The sequence below is a fragment of the Labrus mixtus genome, chromosome 14, assembly GCF_963584025.1.
Source record: "Labrus mixtus chromosome 14, fLabMix1.1, whole genome shotgun sequence".
NCBI lineage: Eukaryota > Metazoa > Chordata > Actinopteri > Labriformes > Labridae > Labrus > Labrus mixtus.
The window spans coordinates 8,544,771-8,567,572 of record NC_083625.1 but is presented as its reverse complement, the minus strand read 5'-3'; the positions used below and the strand labels follow the sequence as shown (position 1 = coordinate 8,567,572).

The following is a 22,802-nucleotide window of genomic DNA, read 5'->3' as shown; positions in this document are numbered from 1 at the left end:
TGCACGGCGGCCCATTGCATCTGGAGGAGGGAGCTATTTGCAGCATCAGTCCATCCCAGTATCACCTACCTTCGCATATTAGTGTTTTATCTCTAAGTAAATAACCTGACAGTTCTTGGGATGTGCGCTTCTCAGCTCATCTCGACATTTTAAAGACTATCCACAACAAGGGAAGAAGGTAGAACAAAAAAAAAAACCCACTTCAGTCTCTTACTGCTTATGCTAAGGTCATGCTAGCTAACGGATTGGCTGCACCTGCAGATAAAAACAACACACAGGGTTGCATGAGGCACATCGTCGTGATCATGCTTGCAAATCAAATCCAATGCAATGTTTTCAAAAGCCATTGATATAAATATAATGTACTAATGTCTATGAATGTGTTTGCAAATGTAAATTCTTAATCTCTTCTGTAAAGCTGTGAGTGTGTTTTTATATAAAAACAGAGCTTTAAATATATGTTATACCTGAGTGAATATTTCTACACACTAATTACATCCCTTCCCTCGTAATTGTGTGTCACAGCAGCTCTTATCTTGTGCCTCTGTTTTTATTAATACAATACAGAGTCTGTCTTAAAATGATGCTTGTAGTGGCTGCAGGTCAGATAAAGAAAAGGGTCTCGACGTCATAACAAATGCATTTCTTTGTGTCTTTTCTAGGAAGTGTTGGGCCCACATGGGCAGCGTTTTGGCATTGTCTTCTGGTCCAGGCCATCAGAACTGGCCTTTTTCCCCGGACCCCCCTCCCTCTCACTGGAACGCACATCCTGCTCACTGGGACAGTCCCCCGCGCTGGGAGAGGAGAGATGGCCGCCTGCCCAACCCAGGCAGCTTCCACTCTCTCCACCGGGGTTGCAAAGGTATCTCTGGCTGGAGAAGTATTAAGACAGCTGCACATTTTGATTGTGGGATATACAACACTTCCTGTATGAAGGCTGCAGCTGTTGTTCTTGAGGCTATATTGGCTACAATAGCTTTATTGTACCTGTATGATTCTCTGATAATGTATACATCTGACATAAAGTTTAACTGCTTTTATAATAGGAATAATAAGTTGGTTATATTAATGCATGAAATGTATAATCAGTACTTTCCCCCTATCTTCTCAGATGTGTTTCCCCAACAGATTGAGGGAGTCAAGATGATCCTCAATAAAACTCTGAGCAGCTTCTTTAAGGTGACTCTCTTACCTTGATACGTATCCTAATGTATTTTTTAATATAATAATAATTAGTTTTTGTCTTCCACTGATCTTTGTTCGCTCTCAGGTCAGTCATGCTCTCCACCTTAGTGCTGTTAGTCCTTCATACTACCGATTCCACGTGGAGCACCTGCAGTCTGACGACTACAGCAAGGACAAGGTCAAGCACAAGTCCTCACATAAATAAATCATTTCTTTTTTCTTTTCTTTTTTTTTTTTTTATATCATTAATGTGCCTAGCTGAGTGCAGTGATTGAAAACAGATAATGCTGCTACATATTGAGTTGACAGGTTTCCTCTTGATCTCACATTTCAGGATGCCCCAGCACTGATCGGTGAGATGGACTCTTCGGGAAGTCTGAACGCTCACGCTCTGCTGCATCTCACCGAGCGTGTGCGAGCCAGATCAGTGTTCCAGGTGAATTTCTAATGTCCTTTCTCTCATCTGTGTTGATCGTTAACTCTGCACATAATGAATGATATCTGCTGCTGCGCAACTTAATGTTAGAATTATTGATATATATATATATTTTTTTTTTAGACCCAGCAGTCCCAGTTTGTGACGTGGCAGTTTGAAACTGAGTACAGAGGGAACGACTTCACAGCGGCTGTGACTGTAGCTAACCCAGACATCCTCCGAGAGTCAGGTGGGGAAAGATTGATAAGAGCCTCTTTCAACTTTTCTTAGTAGTTACTGATACTAACTCAACATATTGGCATGCTGAAATCATTCCCTGTTTGTGTTTAAGTTTTCTAAACATTTTATTAAATTTTGGACATCTGGGATTTAGCTGGAAATACATAATTCTGACTTTTTCGTGTTGGTCTAATCTTTTGAGTATTTTCTATGTTTGTCTTGGACAGTTATCCTTGTGGCACACTTCCTTCAGAGTGTGTCTTCTGGGCTGGTGTTAGGAGGGGAGCTGGTCTATCATCGGGGCCGTGCGGAGGAGGGAGGAATTCTTACTTTGGCTGGACAATACTCAAGTGAAATAAAAAATTAAAAAAAATCTGCTTTAAAAATCTTATATGATGAATTCGGTATCTTTTCTGATCTGTTATGTGAGATTTATCAGCAGAATGGTCACCTCATTTTCCGTCTCCCTTATGCAGGACCAAACTGGGTGGCGACACTGAATGCTGGGAAAGGAGGAGCTCATGCTAGCTACTATCATAGAGCCAACAAACAGGTAAAGCAAATACAAGCTTTCTGTTTAAACCATAGACTGTGTAAAAGAGAGATGACATTACAGCGTGCCAAAAAGGATTCAAAACATTTGGAGATTCCACCTGCTGGCTGGCTGCAGCATAGATCAGGAAGTCTACCTCCTTCATGTGAGATCAAACCATAGAATCAAAATTCACATCAAATAAATATTTCTCAAGCATGTTTATAGTTAGTCGCTGATTCATGTATTCTGAGAAGTTTAAATTTAATTAGTTTTTTAATGCTATGAACATGTTAAAATGCCATGACTGACAGCTCAAATGCAGTCCTGCGGTTCTTAGGATTAGCATCATTAGCATCATCTTAGGAACGATCACTAACATGAAATTCATTGAACTTTCAATAACTGCTTTGAACTGGCACAAGAACCTGTTAAATTTGTGTTTTGGTTGGTGGAAGGGGCTGAACGTAAAAAAAGCTGCGGCACAGTCAACTATTTTGGCTTCACTTTTGCACATCAGGGTGAGGACTTTGTATTCAGTTAATGGAATTGGGAGTGTGTGTTTGTGTTCTCCAGATCCAAGTTGGGGTTGAGTTTGAGGCCAGCACCAGGACGCAGGAGACCACAACCTCATTCGGGTACCAGATGGAACTCCCAGAGGCTAACATGGTCTTTCGAGGTGAATTTCTTTCTACAACTTTCATTACACTTTCATTGTCAATAAAGAAGAACAATATGAAGTAAGACTATAATGAATAAGGATTTTTTTTTGTGTGTGTATCCAGGTATGATAAACAGTCGTTGCATAATAGGAGGCGTGCTGGAGAAGCGCCTCACCCCACTTCCTGCCACCCTGATCATGGGTGCTTTTGTAAATCACAGAGGTGACAAACTTCAGGTGGGTTTAGGTGTCAATGTGGGATAATCCCTCTCTTAATCCCAGCTGGAATTACAGCCTGCCATCAGGACATCCATCCACAGCTCTGTTCCAGAGGTTTCGTAATGACCTGATATACCAAGGTTTATCAGTCACTAAAACACTTCCTGCCGTGACCTGAGGATCGTGGACTGTTTGGGTGTTGAAGCCCAAAACGTCTCCTTACACCGATGCATGTCATCTTGCAACCTACCTCTCAGAAGTGAGGCAATGTTTTCTGCTGGGATGACAAGAGGTTTGATTTGGACATGGATACATAAAGTGAGGAGCTCAAAGACTTTTGTTTTCTGTCCATTCTGGTTTCAAAGGGACAGAAACCTCCTGACCTTCTGGTCAGTGGAAATATAGAGGATAAAAGGAAGACTGCACTTCAAACTGGAAATAAATAAGTTTTATACTCTAGGTAGTCATACAGAAATGTAATGTATATAGAATATACCAACAGATAGTCTTGTTTTTCATGTTTGACCCCATTTATTATAACTCTTGTAAGCCTGAACTTACCTTTCTGCTGACCATTGTCTGTAAAACTGATGCATCATCTTTGCTATCCAAATGAACAAATTCACTTTTTCCCCTCAATAGATGCGCTTACTTCTTTATGTTATTTATTACATTTCCCTCAGCATTACCGTGTGATACTAACAGGGTAAAAAAATGTTAAACGCTCACTCATCTCAAGCCAGATTTGTACATGAACAAAACGGTTAGCAGAAATGTAAGCTGGATAAAAACATGCTACAACACAAGTACGAACCTATAATTGGTTGTGTGTTGGATTGTGTACGCGTCTTTATTTCCCAGCGTATAACAGTGTGTGAAATTACACACACGAGAACCAATAAGCCTGTTGATTCAAACAGAACGAGGCTGCCTGCTCCACAGTGTCCAGCTGAGGGAAGTCAGAGGGGCTGTGCACTGACTGCTGAGTCAGGACTGCACTGTGTGAAAATATGCCGACATGAAGGCATGTGGAAACAGAGACCTTTATGCAACCTGCACTACTCACAAGGCTACTGGGCTTCTTCAGCCCCGTGTAACAGAGAAATGTTAAAAATCTATTATTTATAAATTATGTAATATAAGCAAAGAGAAGTGGAGCTGTCTTTTTGGAATAATTTATTAATAAAGATGTTATTTGTAACACTTTTGATTGGTTTGTTTTTCTCAATAGATATTATTTGTGATACATTAAAGTTCTATAGATTAAGCACCTTGCATTTCAGGTGTAATAATCAATATTTTTATCAGCTGTGGTTAAACTGATTAAAAGCGATCACTAGTGACTTTACTCAGATCACTCAGCACTAAGATACTTTAAAACCTGTCAGCTCATTGTTTTTGTTTCTGCATGGGCCTACAGAGTAAAGAGAGAGAAAGATGTTTTCTCAGGAACTGCTGGACAAACAAAGCTAAGATGGCGTAAGACGTTTATCAAATAGTCAGAAACACCAGAGACTTTTTTGTCTACTGGATGTTTATAGACAGAATTTGTTTATATGTTTAACATCATATTATGAGGCCTTCATATGTCTGTCACCAAGCAGTTTAGCAGTGAGTAAGAAAGGCTTCTTTTTGACTTGTTTATCATGCAAACCACAACTTACTTTGCAATGTACACAAAGACTGGGTCTGTTTTCTGCTAAGGCTCTTAACGCACTAGACACAGCAATTCCAAATGTTATTTTTTTCCTTTTTTTGATGTTTATAAAGCATGTTCACATAGCCTAAATATTCCCACACATTTTCTTCTTCTCAAAAAGTCGACCAGTTTGCAAAGCCCTCTGCTATTTAGGGTCTAAATATGTCTTTTAGGAAGTGTATGTTAGTCACATAGGGCCTCTTCCTGCCTTCTGTTTCGTCATAAAGTCAGTGACCAACCAAAATGTAACACTGCAGCTTTAAGAAACTGTATGACAGACAATAAACAGATTAGAAACTCATAATTGGCTTTAACTTTTTAATATAAAGACCTAAAAACTAACCGAGCTTGCTCATATACATTTCATAAATATTTACAAATATATATTCAAATCTGAGGTCTGTGAACATTGCATGTGTTGCTGGTGAAATCATGTGTATAGTGTACGTACGTGGCAGCATGTGCTCCAATAGTGGCAAAGATAAAGGATGTAACCATCCGTCTAAGCTGCTGCCACTTCTGTTTGTCATTTGTCTCTGAACAGGGAAGAGAAGAATCCTTTCCCTCCCTCTCCCCTCACTCTTAAAGATTTGCTTCTTTGGAGTCCTCCTGTGTTTTCTTTCTCTCGCTTTGTTTCCCTCTGTCTCTCCTCCTCCTGATGCTGCACCTGCTGATTGATCACCAGCCGCATGTCCTCCTGTGACGAGACGGGAGGGTCAGATGGACAAAAAAAAAAATCTGCTCTTGGATTTCTCTTAAATCAGCATCTTTTATATCCCTGCGCAAACACGAACCTGCCATGATTCCAGTTCTTGAGACAGCGCCACCTTGTGTTTGATGGTATTGAGAAGTTGCTGGGTTAGTGTTTCCTTTTCTTGACGCATGGTGGCCACTTCACTCTCCAGAGAACTGGACAATATTGTGATAATAAGTCAAACTTGCATTGCTCTGGGTTCAAATCAAAAACGTCTTTGCTCAAAGTTGTTGTGTAGCATTACCTGTAACTTGGCTTCTCAGGACTGCTTCTATATGGCTTGATTTCTTCCCTTAAAGACTCCAGCTCTTCTCGGTGAGACTGCGCCTGCAAGGTGTGAAATAGAAAGGCAAATATATCGTATTCATCAAAACCTTTTAATTTTCCCTTTATAAATGCTACTTATATTACTCAGAATACTTTTGATTTGTGAGTCTATAGGATCCTCTTAAGAAATGCTGGAAGAATAAAATGCTTTCACAGAAAATAAACATAATTAACTGGTTCTTAAGGTTCCTGTGAGGAGTTTTAAGCAGATTACAAAACAGATTGAGATAAATATCGATGCCTCTTTATTGCCAATTTCTTTTATTCTTTTATTATTTATATAGTTATTTTGAATGTCTGAAACCACTACCAGGGGGCAGGTGTCAGACAAAATGATAAACTACCTGTTGCTGGAACGGCCTTTGTTTGCAAATGAGCAATACATTTGACAACCGACTTTGCAGGAACAGGAGACAGTCAGCAGAGAGATTAAGAGGCAGTGCTGTGTCCAAAGAAGGTGCCAAAATGTAATCTACACAAACCAGAAGTTCATCACAGGAGCTTTGAATTCTTAAAATCACATTTTATCCTCGTTTATTTACCAGCTCTGCCCACACACAGATAGTGGGAAAACATTTTGTAATGCAGGAAAGCTGATGTTGGGCTTCACCTCCTCCCCTTTTTAAGTCGAACCCCTCTTCAAATGAAGTTATGCATCTAATAAAACAAACCTTTGCTTGTATGTGGAAAGGGTTATGTAATAGATCGACTGACCTCCTCTTTGAGTGCTTGTATCTCTTCCTCTTTTGCTTGAAGGACATCTGAGTGAGCTAGAAGAGCCTCTCTAGCCTGGTTGGTAGGAGAGATGAACACAACAGAGAGAAAAGATCAGTGAAGTGAAACCATGTGTTAGCCTATTTGTGCTTTGATGTGATTATTGTCTTCAAAGGCATTGGGTATAGGGTTAGGAAAGTTAGTATTAGTCTCAAACAATCCAACTAAGAATGTCAGTGCAGGATCAAAATTAGTTGGTCAAAAGTAAAAACTTTTCTGTGTGTGTATGTGTGTGTATCTGTGTGTGTGTGTGTACCTGTGTTTGCTGAATTTCACTAAGCAGAGACAAGGGCTGTGTGTGCGTACTGTCCAGGATGCTCTCTTCTCCCATGTTCAGATCTTTCTGCTGTAGAGAGCGATTCAAGGTTCGTAACTCAAACACCACCCCCTGCTCCTGCTCTATCTACATAGACACACAAACAGTCAGACAAATACACACATACACACCTACACGCATCAAGAGCTTCATGTTAGTCATGTTAGTGACTTTTGTTAGTGATGAGCTATGTATCCTGCGGCTCCATTCTCCCTTAGGCCTTATCTTTTACCGCGACAGTGTATGTTAAACAGAAGTCAGTCGGCGCTCCTCACCTCTGCTTCTTTCTCTCTCAGCTTGGTCTGTAGGTCTGACAGTCTCTCTCGCTGTGTCTCTCTCTCCGAACGATATCGATTGCCGTCCTCCTGCGAAGCTCTAAGTAGTGCCTCCATGTGAGACAGCCGCTCCAGCAAAACTCTGTTCTGTACCAAAAAAAAAAAAAAAAAAGGAATAAACACGAAATACTTAATAAATTATGAAATGAAAGAGGTTTCAAAGAGTCAAATCATGTCAATGCTTAGATTAAGTAATGTTTACTATGGCTGTTGGGTGGCTGATGAACATTTCAATAAATGTAAAAGAGATGCACTCCAGTCACACACAAGAAACATGAGATTTGAGTTCATGAGAAGTGACACTCTAAAGACTCCTTTTCAACCAACACTTGTTGGGAATTTTTGTATGACTCAAATTCTCAGTCTCAAATTTCATCTCAGTAAACTAAAAAAAAATACATCAATCCATGAAAGACATGAAATGTGTTGAAAGAGAGTGCAGGATGACATGATGCACCAATTAACAAGACTGAGGTCAAGGTCAGTTATATTGTATATAGTTATTTTTAATGCCTGCTACTACTGTCATGTATTCAGCATTGAGACTGGAATTGCCTTTATTTACACTTTCTGCAGAAAGGTTGACTGTGTGTTACACATTTGACAATAAAAGAAATCTAAAAACATATATTGTTAAAGAGCTACACTTCAGCATGTGATAAGAAGTATCAATTGTCCACAGGATTGCAATGATCGTTATTTTCAGTAGCTTTAACTCATTAATCTGTGAAAGGACCTCGCTTAACACATGGAGACTTTTGAGATTTTGAAGTGACCTGCAAATTGCTTCTGAGGGGGATCGTTGGTACTTGTTGTAGAGGAGTTGCCACTTGATTGGGACAGCTCTTCCTAACTTTACCTTGTTCATACAGTAATTTGCTACTTATCCATCTATGACATGTGTATACGCTCATGTGCCCTATCCTGTGGCACGCAATATAGTACGTTTGTGACTGTTACAGTGCAGTTACCGTTGATTTAAGTAGTGACTGCATTTACCTCTCCCTTTACGTTGTCTAGTTGAGTTGTGTTAATAGTTCTGCTGAAAGATGATTCGTCCATATCTTCTCTGAGGGAACGGAGCTCAGTCCTCAAGGTGTGTTCCAGTGTCACCGCCTAGATGGGAGGAAGATTATAAATCGTGAGACCTTTTTTTCTTTTGTTCAATGAGTCACAACGGTTGGAGTCCCAAAACCTGCTAGTCTTCATTTTTTAACACACACACACACACACACACACACACACACACACACACACACAGAGAGAGAGACAGTTCCCACACACAAATAGTCACATGCACACGCGTCTCTTTTGACAGCAATGTAGCATTATTGTGATGCTTTCTAAGAAGTGATCGGCTCAGTAAGACAGGGTTGCCTGTTTCCTGCTGGTATTTTGAAGTGTACCTCAGATAGCTGTTCCACCAGGCGCTGGTTGTGATTGGCTAACTGAGTCATCTGATCACTCTCATCCCTCCGCCGGTCACGCCCATGACTGTGATGTCGCTCTAGCTCTTCCCTCAAAGCACCCAAATCTGCTGTCAGCTCTGCCTCCCTCTGCCCAGACTCCAGTTGGTTCATTTCCAGCTTCCTCTGAAGAACATGCTTCTCCTGCTGTAAAGCCTGGGACATTAGAAAACAAAGTTAAGTGGCTTCAACATGAAATGATCAGATTCTGAAACACATATCTGTATTCTCATACTTTGTGTACAAGAGTCTGTGCCTCTACACGTCTCCACATTACTTTTTTTTACTTATATATAGGACAGGGTTTTACACCTCGGGTACTTGATGGTACTTGGAGTGCACTTATAAAGCCTCCCTCTAGTCATCTGACCACTCAAAGTACTTGACACTTAATGTCAGCGCTCATCCTTTGTGTACACGTTGATGTAGCGCCATGGAAGGCATTATCATCATCAGCTTTCCAATTAATGGACAAACCACTCTCCCTCAGTGCCACAGTTGTACTAGTACCCCATAGTGATCTTTTGGATGAATATTGTTGGAGAGTTCAATTAAAAATATATATATATATGTTTGACAAACCACATTATAGACGTTAAATTCCAATACATCAATGCAAATGTTGACTATCATAAAATACCAAATGTTGCGACAAAATCTATCACGTTCAAGTTCCTTTTTGTTTCTTTGCTTTGTTGCTTCTGAAGTTAGACATCAGTGTCATGAAGCCAGTTCATCTCAATTTGTGTTTTTCAGTTACACGCTGAGTGTTTAATAAATCAGACACGGATGGCACAGCTTTCTGTGTTTCTTCTTTAAATGAGCTCTACAGCGTACTTCAGTCGGACCGCGGTGAGTTGTTTGGCTGAATAAAATAAATTACATGGGAACATTATTTTAAACCACATAGGAGTACCATTATGGAGCACAGGAGGTTGTGGGTCTGTCTCGTTCAAGTGGTCCAACTCAGAATTTGATCAATGTTTTCTTATGCACCTGTGATTTCTGTTCTGTTATATGTCAATTTAAAAAACAACCTAACCTGTTAACATATATATTTTGTATCAGAGACAGGTTGAGCAGTTTAAAGACAGTAAACATTAATGATAATGATGAGTTACTGTCTTACAACTTTGAAAAATGTCAAGCCTGCAGGGCAAACATTGTCAAAGCTCATTTGGTTGTTTCTGGAAAATAATGTTTGTGCTTCTTTAGTTAACACCTTGCTGTATGTTTTAGAAGTGTGAAAAGTTTATCGGAAAAAAAAAAACGGTTTCCAGCAGCTTAATCCTCACCTCCAACTCCCTCTCGCTCTGCTCCAAAGAGGCTGCCAACTCCTCATTCTTTTCCAGCAAAGCCTGTCCCAGCTCTGCAGCGAGTATCAGATCAGTCTCTATCCCGCCTCCGCTGTCACCGCAGCCAGGAGAGGATGTGGATGAGGGGAGAGCAAAGGAGAGAGACACCGAGGAGGATGAGGACAGAGGGAAGAAGGAGTCCTCCAGGCTGGGGGATGGAAGACTGCTTTTCCTGGGGGTGAACATTGTTGACAGTTTCTGGCTGTTTCAGGTTGAAAGCTTCATGTCTAGTCCTTATTGTCGTTATTGTAATCCAAACTCACACAGGAGGAAGGTGGGCAGCCATGACTTTTTTTTTTTTCTTTCTTGCGTTGGTCTGGAGGCGTTTGATTGGTTTACTTTCCAATTGTACAATCCAAAGTATGTCTTTAACAAACTTGTTCTTCAGCTCAAGTGGTCTTTATACTGGCTTCATCCTCTACACTTCATCGCCGACAACACTGTGGACAAGACAATACATTTTAAAAACAAAAAAAACAAACACTTTAAACAGATTTGTAACAGAAACTATGAAGTAAATAACAGGTATGATGACGTGTGCATGTGAGCTGGCTGGTAGGTTTCTAGAAATACAATCTCACAAGACCTTCAAGGAGGTCTTTTGTCTGACAGGTGCTTTTGTTACTCTGACCGAAATACCAGCCACGCTATTATCTTTGCTCTTCTCCCCTCCCTAAATTCCAAAGGCATTGTGCTAAAACTAAATCCTTTACGTCTTAAAAGTGTCTGTAGTGTAAAGAGTTCTTTAAACATCTCTAAAAAAAAAGCACATTTGAGCAAAATCTTGAGGAAGCAATCCAGCACACGTGTCTTAAAAGCTTAAATTAACTGGCTACTTTTTTTGCCGTAAGTGCCACATATCACTTTGTCCAGTCTCTACAGGACTGTATCTATGTTCATTGTTTCTTTATAGACAAAGTTTTAGTTACAAATGTTCTTACTCTGTAGTCTCGGTCTATCATGACATTTCTTGCATCACCATCTGTAATCTCACCTGTTCATGGCTCTTACTATTATGAAACCACATCATCAAAAACACTAAAAGGAAACTATTAAACTATTTTCTTCTGTCACATAATATGGATCAATTATGCTTAAAACACATGTGTTAACACAAGTGTGCCCTGACTTCTAAAGAAGTAAAAAATTAAGTCTGTCTTACCTGATAGTTCTTAGCCGACTCACACCAAACAGGTATGGTCTTCCTGTTTGGTGAGTGTATGTGTGTGTGCGTGTTTGTATGTGGGAGTGTTTGCACAAGAGAAGCTCAGCTGGTTTCCTTGGCAGTGGAACCATACAGTATGTAAATACAGCGGCTGGCCCTGCCCCCCAGTGGCTGGAAAGGTAAAGGGATCAAACAGAGGGACGAATCCACTGAGAGGCAGAGCACAGAAGAAGAGAAAGAGACAAGTGTCGAGTCTGCAGCTGCTCTGAAATCTAGTGGCTGAACACAGTAGAGAAAATACAGACAAACTCTGAGGAATGTGTTGCTGAAAATGTCTAACGCTGCTCTTTGAGCGGGGGTGACACAGGGTGAGAGATGGGGAGAAAGAAGGTCAGGACACAAGCAGGGGTCTGTCTAATCCGGCCCTCCTCCTCCTCATTCCCCATCCTGTTTACCTGCTTGAACAGTTTGAAAGAAGCTCTGTGTGTGTTCGCTTATGAGGTAGGGGGTAGGGAGAGTAGAAAGGAGGACTGCCATCACTTCTCAGAAACAGCAAACACACGAAAGGGAGCATAAAGCCTGCAAGTTATTAAGGAAGTGTTACTCAAGACCATTGGATCATACGGCGCGTTCACAAACAGCACAGCTATGCCTTGCACACTCTGGGTTGCTATTTCAGTGTTGCTTTTGCTGCCAACCTCTGAGGCTGGAAGACAGATGCCCAAACTCTCAGACAAGAAACTCTGCGCTGACTCCGAATGCAGTCGTAAGTAGCACACTGACCAACTCCTTTTTGGTGCTGATAAATGTAATGCTTAAAGCTCATGTAAGGAACTCATGTAAGGAACTGTCAGACTTTGGTGCCCCCTGTTGTTGGTATTTGCTGATCTTTTCCTGTACCTGTGGGAGTAGTTTTTTTCTGACAATAAATATCCATCCATTTCATGTTTTACAGTTAAATGTTTCACTCACTGGATCTTTGCTGTAGAATCTTTTAGAGGCTTACTGTTAATTACCTCGCCTGACACTTATACCTCGCAGCAGCTGTTTCAGGCATTACAAATGACTACAAAGTAATACAAATCTTTGTAATCATGGTTTTGTTTGCTTTGTAGCACATAAAGTGGCACAACTATTAATTTCAGTCTTTTTTTTTTTTAAACCCAGCAACAAATCTTAACAGGGGCTTTAACTTATTTCGTCATTAACAGACAAAATACGTTTAACTTCAAAAATCCTTCATATCCTCTTCTTCTTCCATCACGCTTATATTCCTGCACAGATCCTATCCTGATTGCTCGTGCACTGCAGGACTACTACCCTGGAGACTGCAGATTCATCCCCATCAGACAAGGGCAGCTCATTTATGTGTATGCAATGCTGAAGGACAGAGGGAACCTTTTCTGGGCTGGCAGTGTAAGTAGGACAAATAATTAGGGGCTGAAAGCTTTTACAGTGTCTTATTGGGAGCCATGACATCACGAGCACTCACTGGCTCATCTGTTTGTAGGTACAAGATTCCTACTACGGACAGCAGGAGGCTCGCATCGGCCATTTCCCCAGCAGTGTGGTAGAGGAGACTCATCCTCTCATGCCAGCCGGCACCGAAGTCAAGACTACTGTAAGTGAACACTCATACATCCATGCAAATTTGTAGGCATGATTAAAAAAAAAAAATCCCTAATTGTACCCCCTTCCCCCCTTTTACAGAAATGGGACTTCTACTGTAACTGAAAAACAGAACAATCTTCAAACCAACAACGTCACAAGATAACTTTGGCATGTGATTTTTCATCTAGGTATGCATTGTAGAAGTAGGTTAGCATTTCCGCTGTTGTTGTTACTCATGCATGTAGAAGATATCCCTTAAAACAACAAAAAGGTCCACAGCTGATGTCTTAATTAAATGATCAAAAGCCCTGACTGTTTATATCTGTTTTGAATCCATTCCATGTTTTTATCGAATTATAAAAGATGAATAATGTTTGTAGAAAAATAGACAAATGTGAATTTTAGCATGATTCTGCTCTAATTCAAGCAATCTGTAAGATAATTATTTCAGCTGTGATTGTTTGTCAGAAAATAAATATTCTTAACAAGCAATGTCTGCTATTTTTTTTAAATTTATGCTGCAAGAAAACATCACCTATATAATTTGTTGGACACAGCATTCTACAAATCATCTAATCAATAAAATTGAACAATGAAATAATGGGAATGAATAAACAATGAATAAGATGTGTCCATGGTTTAGATTATGTTTAGGTAGGGATAACAACTATAAAAATATAAGGCTCCTGGACCATTGATTTTAAAATTGTTCTTTAATCATTACCTAGCTCTATATCTGACCAAATATTAGTTCAATTCATTAGTCCAAGTGTGTGCATTTTGTTTTGTGATGCACTTTTTCAAGACACACATACAGACTTAAAAAGAACACAAATCAGGTTAATGATTTCAAGATTCAACATTTATTGTATTTGTTGTTTTGTGTGTTAATCTGCCTAAGGGCTGTTGCTAATGAAGGAATGATAAAGCTGTAATTGTTGCATCTAAAAGCACATGTGCATTCACCCTCACACTGACACTTTCCTAGCAGCTCACAGTCAATACCCCTGCAGCATTAGGGGCCTAGAAGTTCCTTCCCAATATCCCCCATCTATTTCCCTTTCAGTGACCCATCTCAAGTCCTTTTCTGGCATTCTGGCAAGTGAACAAACAAAATAAGTCTATTTTTGCTTCAAGAGACTCCATCCCTCTAACACATACAAAAACTATTTTCAAAGACATCTGGCACCTTACTTATATCCATTCACGCATTACTGAGTAATATATATATACAACTAAGATAAACAATTTCAGCCTGTTTCCATCTTCAGAGGGGAATGAACTTTATCAGCATTGTGATATTAATTGGTTCTGCAAGCTAGTCTAAGTTCAGACATCAAATGTTTACAATTTTGCCACAAAATGGCAAGGCCAGGACAGACATACAATTTAAATGCATGGCAAATCTTAACTTAAAACTACATTTTCCCCCAAGCTGTCATATGACTGTTAATAGGTTTAATATGTTAGCATTTGGGTTTACAGCACCATTGTCTTGAAGACTGACAGTGAGTAAGAAGTTCTTTTAGAATGCCCTTGCACTTATTGACATCTACACTTGTATGCTCTGTCATACTGCCAAGAAAACTGTACCATGCAGGTTAAGTATAAAGACAGCACTTGTTAGTAGTGAGCATTTGCTTCTGCTCTACATTTTTTGTTTGGGAGTTCCAACTTCACAGGAAATGGGAATAGTGCGCTCTGGGCCAGCAGATGACCTTGGTGCAGTGATGGTCAGCACACCATCGACAGACAGACTGGAGGTGACATCAGTACCTGACACCCCGGCAGGAAGCCTGTACTTCCTCACAAACTCTCTCGATACAAAGCCATGGTCATCCTGGAAGCAGAATTAGCAGTATGTTAGTCATGTTATGTACCACCACATTCTGTGTGACTATTTCTGGAGTTGCATATATTGCCTCTGTAACCTGTTTGTCTTCATGCTTGGCGTGTACTGTGATGAACTCGTCACTGACACTGACAGACAGCTCGTCGGGTGAGAAATGCTGCACATCCAGATAAATGACGTAGCGATCCTTTTCAATGCGCATCTAGACAGACGGCAAAGCTGTTAATTTTTGGACTGATTTAGTTGCATGCCTTATGCCTAAAGTCAGCTTGTTGTTGTTGTTTCAGTGCAATACTTAAACTTTTTTTTTACACGATTAGGCTGGCATCAACAAGAGAGAGAAAAAAAAGTATCACATGTCAAAGAAATGTGTTCATATTTTAAAAGCAATAAATCAAAAGGAACAATATTTGACACTTCAATACAGCCACTAGTGATGTACCAGGGAGGAGTGAGCAGTGCATCGACCTGACACCTTAATCTATTAGTCCAATTAGCGAGCAAACAAACTGCTGCAGTGTGTTGATAGCTGAGAGTGTATTGTAATGCAGAAACTTAAAAACACCAGTAATTTGTATTATTTGCAATTTCACATCAAATAGGGTACTCAGTATCAGCCAACTTTCTAGGTATCATAATCGATATTGGGAAGAAAATAATTATCAGAACATCTTTTGTTATTAAGATATAGCATCAAGAAGAGTCAGTAGTCAATGCAATGTCATGCAGGACAATCACATAATTGTCTTATGAATTTTACTTTACCTCACTGTGACCATTCTCAGACCAGTTAAACCAGCGCCAGAATGAAGGGCGACTCCAAGGGAAGGACCAGGGTGAGGGCCAGATTAATGGCCAATCAGAGAGAGGTTCTGCCAAGGAAAGGTCAGAGAAGCGATGTGGGAACGCCCAGCGGTACCAGGGATACTTGATGGGGATATCCATGATGAGGTTCCAGAGAGGATGTGAAAAAAACAATGATAGGTGGTATCTTGGTTTGTCTTGGTGTCAGTTGGGTGCTGCTATGCTCTCCAGCTGCACATTTATAGGCCTTTCCCTCAAATCTCATCTGGGCTTTGTCAGTGTTCCCATCCTCTGCATCCCCCTCCCCTCCACCACCGGTCATGCACACTTGCACAGTGACTCTGCCAACATGCTGATCTTTCTGGAACAATGATGTCAACTATTTGTCCCTTCATTGGCTTCATTGTTTTAGCTGTCTGGCTGTAACTGGTTGCCTCCCCCCACCCCCTCTCTCTCTACAACTCTGTGTTTCTATCAAACTCCTCTCCCAGTCATGAGTGACCCTGGCTCAAAGTACTGCTGATGCCCCCATACCCTTTCCCCAGGAAATACCCCTGTCTGGATCTCTGTGTGTCTCTGCGTGTGATTGTGTGTGTTTGTTTGAAGAATAGCTGCCAGAGCATTAGCCTGCTGTTCTCTGAGTGCCAGAAGCTTTAGGTTTGTGAGCAGAATGGATGTGAGCTTGAATGAGAACTGATGAGTTTGTATGGGAAAGCATTAGGTGACACTCCACAGCTCGTATCATTTTGCTATGAGCTCAGATGAAAAAACTTTTGTAGTTGTGCCAACCAAATTTCTTTCAGTCTCTTTCTCATCCTCCCACTTAGGTTGTCTCCAGTGTGGGATAGTTGCACAGATTACATGTGTTTAATTATCTGCAATAATGGAGATGTGAATCTGACGTCAAACATTAAGCCCTTGCTTTGTTGATTTGGAAAATGTTTGCCTTTACAACGAAAAAAGAGAAAATTTAAGTGTGTACATCCAGGCAAAATGTAGACAGGTGCAGGAGAAAAGGTAAAAGATCTGCACACTGTTTGGCTCCCAATCCAAAATAAAATTGCCCATTGGGAGCCAAACAGTGTGCGGACCTTTTACCTTTTTTCTGCAGTCTTTAAAACAACAACAACAACAACAACAACAACAACGACAACAGACTGTGTGTACTACAATTGTATAATTGCTTTAATCTTTCAGTTACAGAATTGCTTAAAGCTACAACATGTTGTAATATTATAAGATCTAAAGTATCAGGATATCAGTGAATTGACTTCAGCCTACTAAAATATCTGTCTAAAGTCTTCTATTATGCTACAACTTGCAGTAAAACTCATAAAGTTATGAATTGAGTAACTGTATGGTCATTGATTATAGGTAAAACCAGGCAAATTAATTTTAGTAAAAGAACATTTTTGAGAAAAAATAGAACAAATATTTTGTCCTGACTGGAATGCAGTTGTTTTTTTTAAATACAACTACCTGAGTCATCATGGGAAGTGATAATTTTGGATTCTCCTGCTTTATCAAATCTGCCAACTTCCATGCTCAAATTAACAAATTTAGCAACGTCTTTTTTTCACTACGTAGAAACTACACGAGAAATTAAATCAATCTCAACATAATGTGTAGTTGCAAAGTGAAGGTGTTTTGGGATTAGATATAACCAGAGCCTTATAATAGAGAGTGCGCTGGTGATATAACGTGATGAGTTTGGCTGAGACAGGAAGCTGTCTGTTGTTTAGACTCGTTACCATGGTGACGTGGTTCACCTCAAGTCGTTTTGACCAGTTTTGTCGATGGGTAAACAGTTAGCTGTTTGTGGATTCAAATTAACGCTGTGGCCGCAGAAATGGAATTGACGGCCTCATATTACGGGAAACTTGATAAAAGAAACCCAGTTGTTTTAGCTTTTGAACGAGACATCAACTCATTTGTGACAGCGATAAGGCGAGTCGCTTCTTCGAGCAGTCAAGATGACGTCTCTTACGCGAAAGGGTGAGATATTACCAACCAACACAGTTAATATTAATTGTGGAGTTTATCAGTATTAGCAAACAGCCTTGTGTTTTTTAAAGGGTCGTAGTTAGATAACTGCAATATGAGCCACGAGAAAGAGTATAACAGTGGGCCTACATTTTTTTCTGAAAGGCATCCCATCCTTGCCAAGGGTTCAAGAGTTTATTAGTATTTATTGTCCTCCTGAATTATCATTCAAATATGTCATGATGTCTTCTTGTCACTATGTAACCCATGCAGTAAAGTTACTATGCTTGTGAAAACGTTTTTTACTCACATTTTGTACTGCATGAATTTTGAAAAAATAATACTTCAGTGTCCATTGTCTGTGCTTAAAATAATTTTTAACATTTGCTCACGTCAGTAATACATTATTTCTGTAGGATCAAAATGCTGGTGGAGATATGGGAGAAGTACAAACCTCGACTGCCTTTGCACTTCTACCAGGAGCGCATGTTGGACATTGCAGATTTTCTTTTTGGGATAAAGGTAATTCACTGTGGCTAAAGCAGTAGCTGTAATTATTTGGTTTGACCAGATGGGTAAGAGTATTTTTTCTGACTGCATTTCCTTTAAAGACACTCTTTTTGGTGCTGTGCCTTGTTTGCTTACTAGGAAATTGGCCAGTCACAGGAAGCTGATACCAAATGCATCAGGGTCAGACATATGTAAATCAATGTCATAAAGTGATAAATTAAGTATTCTTTGAATTGGAAAAAAAAAAAAAATCTGTGTAGTTGGAATAGAGCCATTCCATGAGAGTTGATATAGAGTACAAAATCTCTCTGTTTACAATGTGTATCACTTCATGTCAGCAATGTATTCTGAATAAAGTTAAATTACAGACAGACAGTGTTGGTCTTCAAAATTCAAACTGGTGCATGTTAAATTAATATGAACGTATAAATGTTCTCATCATACAAAGTGGCTGGTCAAAGGTAACCATGGACACAAACACAGTAGCGAAAGTGAACGGGAGTGTTTGGGTTTCCTTTTAACACTCCAGTTTCAGGTTAGTTGTGGAACAAGTTTAGTTGTTGAATATCTGTTGTTTTGTATTATTGTTAAATACTACATGCTGTGTGTAGAACTGTTGTGTAAAACTAATGTCGCACTCAAGGTTGTGACGTTGTGCTGAATGTCTGCAATCTGTGATTATTTGCGGCACTTGGCTTGCTGCCTCATGACTGAATCACAGCCTTGCTGATTTTCAGTACAACCCATAAGGCATTTTGTTTGTTTACACCTGCAACACTACAACTTCACCAATTGTACATGCAAAGAACAATAGTAAATAGAACATATTCACAATTGCCATTCTGTGTTTCTCCCCTCTCCTCCTCTCCTGTAGTCATATCAGTTGGCTCTTTGGCATGGTTACAGTCTCCATCTTCTGCAGTTCAGTTTAGTTGAAATAACTGATATCACAGATGTGGACCACTACATGGCCTGCTTCTTCCCTGACGGATTTGATACAGACCAAAATATCTTAACCATGAAGGTAGAATGTGCTGGAAAAAACACTATACTTCCTGTACTATGTTTTTTCATGTTACAAAAGTTTTTAACATGGATAAATGATGTGGTATGGGGTGTTAGGATTTCTGAACCCTAATATATTTACTGTAAGTCATGTATCTTCCTCTTTTTGTGTGTATGTGTGTGTGTGTGTGTGTGTGTGTGTGTGTGTGTGTGTGTGTGTGTGTGTGTGTGTGTGTGTGTGTGTGTGTGTGTGTGTGTGTGTGTGTGTGTGTTTGTTTGTATTTAGATCCGTGCCATGCAAGGCTGGGCCCTATGTATATTTGAGCAGGAAAGAAAGCACCCAGTCCTCAGCCAGAAGGGACTCAGCAAACTGCTTTGTGTGCTAAACTTCATCAGGGTCATGATGCAGGCTTTTCAGGAACATGAGCACCTCTGCTGGCACATTTATAATGGTACATTAATAATTTCAGCAATTACCTTTTTTTCTGACAAAAAAAAAATGTAAAGGAGTTGTGTTGTCAAAGAGTAAAATTCAAAGATTGCCCAAAAGGAAGTGATTTCTTATCAATTCATTTTGTGTACAAAGCAGAAGGGGTTTCACTTTATATCCATATAAAGAGGTTGATTTCCAAATAGTATACTTTGATTCCCAGAATGATATGAAATAATGTTGTGACAATTACAAATAGTGAGCAATCTGCATAATGATTATTACTTTAGTTTAAGTGAAACACAAGATTCTACTGTATATGATATTTTGTTGAGCTAATCTTTATTTTTTCCAGGTTCGTTACACATCTACAACATCTGTCGTTACCTGATGACTATGAATTATAGTGAACAGGTACTTAACTTAATTTCTTTTTTAGCAATAGATTATTATTTATTATTATTTTAATCATCTGTTAATATCTATGCAGTTTTAAATTAATATTGATGTTTGGTTTTCTCTGTTTGTTCTATTTTTTCTAACTTGTGAGCTATGGGACACTCCTGAATTTCCCCCAGGGGATGAATAAAGTATTTATCTATCTATCTTTTAAGAAACTTTTTTTTAAAATAGTTTTGTTATTTTATATTGACTCCTAAAAGAAGAGGTTAAATGGATGAGGATACAAGATGGTATGAAACAAATGTAGTGAATCTGATGTGAATTTAAAATGTGGAAAGTGTTTTACCATGATGCTGATGGTGATCTACATAGCCAATGAAATACCACTTTATTTGATTTGTGCTTATTGTGAATGGAAAAAATATACAATGTATGTCAAAGGCACGCTTTCATTGATTCACTCTTTTCTGAAAGTTATTTGGTGTGCCAGGAAAGTATTCGGTCCATGAAAGTCCCCGAATCAGTGATACTTCTGCATCATACATGATGTGCTGTAACCAGTAAGTAGTCATATAACTGTAAGTGTCACAATCCTATAATCCACCTTTTATGATTTGATCCAGGCACTGGAGTATCTCCTGTGGGCAAGCATTAGCTTAGAGCTCTCCATCCCTCTGATGACTTCCAAGAATCTGTCGTGGATTGTTACACTCTATTGTGCTGTCTGCCACTGTTACTACGACATCCAGGCGGAGGTGCAGGCAGAGGTGAAAGACAAAAATAATCTACATCTAGATAACAAAAAACACATTCCTATGAGTAGACGGATTACAAGATACAAGTTGAAAAGGTCAGCTGTTGTTGATCAACCTTTGCAGTTCATTGTTAGACAGCCTGCTAGCAACATATTTGGTGTTTAACTTGCTTTAGAGAAGATTACCTTTAATTCTGCTCAAATTTGTATCTTTTTGATGAGATATGACTGTTCAAAATAAATAAATAATGTATTAATTCCTCATGCTTAGCTTATAACGTGTTAAAAAATATTTCTGGTAACATATTTAAAATGTATAAACACCTTTTAACGAAATGGATTCCATGTGATGAGTACCGGTAAGAGTTTTCTGTGTGTTTTCTAATGCTTTCAGGAATTTGCCAGGAGAGCCCTTGGAAAGATCGATGGGCTAGCAAAGATGGAGGAGCAGAATGAAGTCCCTGCCACCAGAGAGACCCAGAGAGCTTACAGGGAAGCCTCAATCAAGGCAGGAGACTTCTCCAATTGAAATATGATCTTGAAAATCTTGTGAAATCTTAGAGAGTTATATGTCATACCAATCAGTGACACATTAAGCAGAGGAATGCAAGGCAGATAAAGCACAGATTCAACATATCTACATATATCTATTAAATGAAGTCATCATTGGATGTGAGAATAAGACTCATCAAGGATTGTATACGTCTGACTTTTTTTTAACTCTCTGTTCCCCATTTCACGGTTTATTGTTTTCCTTTACATTGTTGATATGTTCTTTTTTGGTATTCAAATTCAAGCAGATTTAAACTTTTTTTTCCAGCTGGCTGCCATGATTTTCAAGCGGGCTGTGTTTGAGGGCAGAAGGAGACCCAAATCCATGCTCAGAGTCAAAACCAAAAGCACCTTGAAGGACATACCTAATGTAATAAGATGAACTCTACTGCGTTTTCATTATTTTCAGTCTGAAGTGTACTATCACTTAATAGCGATTACCAAACATACCCCTTGTAGGTTGAAATACACATTTTTATGAAAGTTAAGTTGCAAGGCTGCTGTATGGATAACTGCACTTTCTATTATTGTTAACTTTTTAACCTAAATTCACAGGACTTATTTTAATGCGCTTGAACAATTCATAGAATTGTTTTTGTAGTCGCTGTTTCCTACCTTTTGTACCTTATTAGAACCAGAGTAATTGTCTATCAGTATCAATAGTTGAAGGTTGTTTACTCAAATGGTCATCTACATTAACTCTATAAATAATTGTTAAACTCTTGTAAAATGACCTAAGATTGCATGCTTGTCTGTGTTAACTGTAGGCGCCATGGCCTCGTACTACAACAGAGCGAGTGCTAATGGGCCTGTTTGACAGCAGTGCAGCACAGTTTTTGGGGATCTTGGAAGCACTTTGGGACAGCAACAAACGTCCACTGGAGACCAGGGTACCAGATGAACCAGAGCTTCAGGAGGTGATTCTGGAACTCCTGTCAGCTGGCATCAGTATAGTATCTGGTTGGTAAAACAAACTCATAACAAGAAAACACTGTCAGGATAAAATAAAGAGGACATTTAAGAGGAAACACTTAAAAGCTGCTGATACTTTTAAAATGTGTTAATTATTATTTGGTATATGAGATGAGTGTTTACTCCTATAGTGTCATGAGTAATGTACTTTTACGTCTTCTGTTTAGAAATATCTACTGGTGAGTCTCTTGACCTGACCCCAACATCCACTCTGATGGACTTAGCCATTACAGGTAAGTCCCTTTCTCTTTTTTCTCTCACATTAATGTCAACATCGAAGCACTTCAGTGCTGCAGGGTGTTTCTGATATTATTTTGTGGTGTAATTTTATTTAATATGCTGTGTTGCAAGGAGAAAACAAAGTACCCCTCATTTCTGCGGTGCGGTTCATTAAGCTGTTGTTTCAGTACAAGCAGCCAGATACTTTCGCTGAACTTTCCAGAGAGATGCTGCAGGTTTTGTCTGTGAGTACAAGCTTTTAACT

The 22,802-nt window shown here is 39.4% G+C and overlaps 5 protein-coding genes across 7 annotated transcripts in view; 3 read left to right on the top strand and 2 right to left on the bottom strand.

Moving 5' to 3' along the window:
- Positions 1-27: 27 nt before the first annotated feature.
- Positions 28-4,453, top strand: si:dkey-71l1.1 (uncharacterized protein LOC569883 homolog). Its single transcript, XM_061054855.1, has 10 exons — positions 28-178; positions 663-862; positions 1,112-1,179; positions 1,271-1,363; positions 1,520-1,621; positions 1,745-1,850; positions 2,068-2,190; positions 2,317-2,393; positions 2,949-3,051; positions 3,158-4,453. The coding sequence occupies exons 2-10, from the start codon at positions 679-681 to the stop codon at positions 3,295-3,297; spliced, it is 996 nt and encodes a 331-aa protein (XP_060910838.1). The 5' UTR covers positions 28-178; positions 663-678; the 3' UTR covers positions 3,298-4,453.
- An 802-nt stretch (positions 4,454-5,255) lies between these two features.
- bicdl2 (BICD family like cargo adaptor 2) lies at positions 5,256-11,664 on the bottom strand. Of its 3 annotated transcripts, none has more exons than XM_061054853.1 (10): positions 11,441-11,664; positions 10,219-10,718; positions 8,864-9,079; positions 8,457-8,573; positions 7,398-7,544; positions 7,063-7,152; positions 6,747-6,821; positions 5,950-6,032; positions 5,746-5,860; positions 5,256-5,648 (listed from the first exon to the last, which is right to left on the bottom strand). In XM_061054853.1, the coding sequence occupies exons 2-10, from the start codon at positions 10,462-10,464 to the stop codon at positions 5,478-5,480; spliced, it is 1,260 nt and encodes a 419-aa protein (XP_060910836.1). In that variant the 5' UTR covers positions 10,465-10,718; positions 11,441-11,664; the 3' UTR covers positions 5,256-5,477. The 3 variants fall into 3 exon arrangements, with proteins under 3 accessions (XP_060910836.1, XP_060910835.1, XP_060910837.1); XM_061054852.1 differs by having other exon boundaries at positions 7,063-7,209; positions 11,441-11,661; XM_061054854.1 differs by lacking the exon at positions 7,063-7,152 and having other exon boundaries at positions 11,441-11,661.
- A 127-nt stretch (positions 11,665-11,791) lies between these two features.
- Positions 11,792-13,546, top strand: mia (MIA SH3 domain containing). The gene is made up of 4 exons (XM_061054856.1): positions 11,792-12,209; positions 12,726-12,859; positions 12,954-13,064; positions 13,154-13,546. The coding sequence occupies exons 1-4, from the start codon at positions 12,092-12,094 to the stop codon at positions 13,175-13,177; spliced, it is 387 nt and encodes a 128-aa protein (XP_060910839.1). The 5' UTR covers positions 11,792-12,091; the 3' UTR covers positions 13,178-13,546.
- A 352-nt stretch (positions 13,547-13,898) lies between these two features.
- LOC132988690 (alpha-crystallin B chain-like) lies at positions 13,899-16,033 on the bottom strand. Its single transcript, XM_061056261.1, has 3 exons — positions 15,672-16,033; positions 14,986-15,108; positions 13,899-14,894 (listed from the first exon to the last, which is right to left on the bottom strand). Exons 1-3 carry the CDS (start codon positions 15,849-15,851, stop codon positions 14,703-14,705), a joined length of 495 nt encoding a protein of 164 aa, XP_060912244.1. The 5' UTR covers positions 15,852-16,033; the 3' UTR covers positions 13,899-14,702.
- Positions 16,034-17,520: 1,487 nt separating this feature from the next.
- The window catches only part of LOC132988731 (cilia- and flagella-associated protein 54-like), a 96,851-nt gene continuing 91,569 nt past the window's right edge, over positions 17,521-22,802 (top strand). Inside the window, 11 exon segments of the mRNA XM_061056304.1 lie at positions 17,521-17,705; positions 18,110-18,215; positions 19,078-19,227; positions 19,495-19,660; positions 19,994-20,052; positions 20,664-20,807; positions 21,189-21,302; positions 21,615-21,716; positions 22,114-22,370; positions 22,511-22,551; positions 22,670-22,782. Coding sequence (XP_060912287.1) covers positions 17,560-17,705; positions 18,110-18,215; positions 19,078-19,227; positions 19,495-19,660; positions 19,994-20,052; positions 20,664-20,807; positions 21,189-21,302; positions 21,615-21,716; positions 22,114-22,370; positions 22,511-22,551; positions 22,670-22,782 — 1,398 coding nt within the window. The 5' untranslated portion in view covers positions 17,521-17,559.

What these genes read in the sequence shown, in the direction of transcription:
- bicdl2 (XM_061054852.1), bottom strand. Translation starts at nt 10,464, where the DNA reads ATGTTCACCCCCAGGAAAAGCAGTCTTCCATCCCCCAGCCTGGAGGAC. An exon ending in GTGAAATTCAGCAAACACAG is followed by an intron (nt 6,822 to 7,062) that starts GTACACACACAC and finishes CCTACCAACCAG; the next exon opens with GCTAGAGAGGCTCTTCTAGC. An exon ending in TACAAGCACTCAAAGAGGAG is followed by an intron (nt 6,033 to 6,746) that starts GTCAGTCGATCT and finishes CACACCTTGCAG; the next exon opens with GCGCAGTCTCACCGAGAAGA.
- LOC132988690 (XM_061056261.1), bottom strand. Translation starts at nt 15,851, where the DNA reads ATGGATATCCCCATCAAGTATCCCTGGTACCGCTGGGCGTTCCCACAT. An exon ending in CTGAGAATGGTCACAGTGAG is followed by an intron (nt 15,109 to 15,671) that starts GTAAAGTAAAAT and finishes CCGTCTGTCTAG; the next exon opens with ATGCGCATTGAAAAGGATCG. An exon ending in CCAAGCATGAAGACAAACAG is followed by an intron (nt 14,895 to 14,985) that starts GTTACAGAGGCA and finishes TTCTGCTTCCAG; the next exon opens with GATGACCATGGCTTTGTATC.
- mia (XM_061054856.1), top strand. Translation starts at nt 12,092, where the DNA reads ATGCCTTGCACACTCTGGGTTGCTATTTCAGTGTTGCTTTTGCTGCCA. An exon ending in CGCTGACTCCGAATGCAGTC is followed by an intron (nt 12,210 to 12,725) that starts GTAAGTAGCACA and finishes ATTCCTGCACAG; the next exon opens with ATCCTATCCTGATTGCTCGT. An exon ending in GCACCGAAGTCAAGACTACT is followed by an intron (nt 13,065 to 13,153) that starts GTAAGTGAACAC and finishes CCCCTTTTACAG; the next exon opens with AAATGGGACTTCTACTGTAA.
- si:dkey-71l1.1 (XM_061054855.1), top strand. Translation starts at nt 679, where the DNA reads ATGGGCAGCGTTTTGGCATTGTCTTCTGGTCCAGGCCATCAGAACTGG. An exon ending in TTTGGCTGGACAATACTCAA is followed by an intron (nt 2,191 to 2,316) that starts GTGAAATAAAAA and finishes TCCCTTATGCAG; the next exon opens with GACCAAACTGGGTGGCGACA. An exon ending in ATCATAGAGCCAACAAACAG is followed by an intron (nt 2,394 to 2,948) that starts GTAAAGCAAATA and finishes TGTGTTCTCCAG; the next exon opens with ATCCAAGTTGGGGTTGAGTT.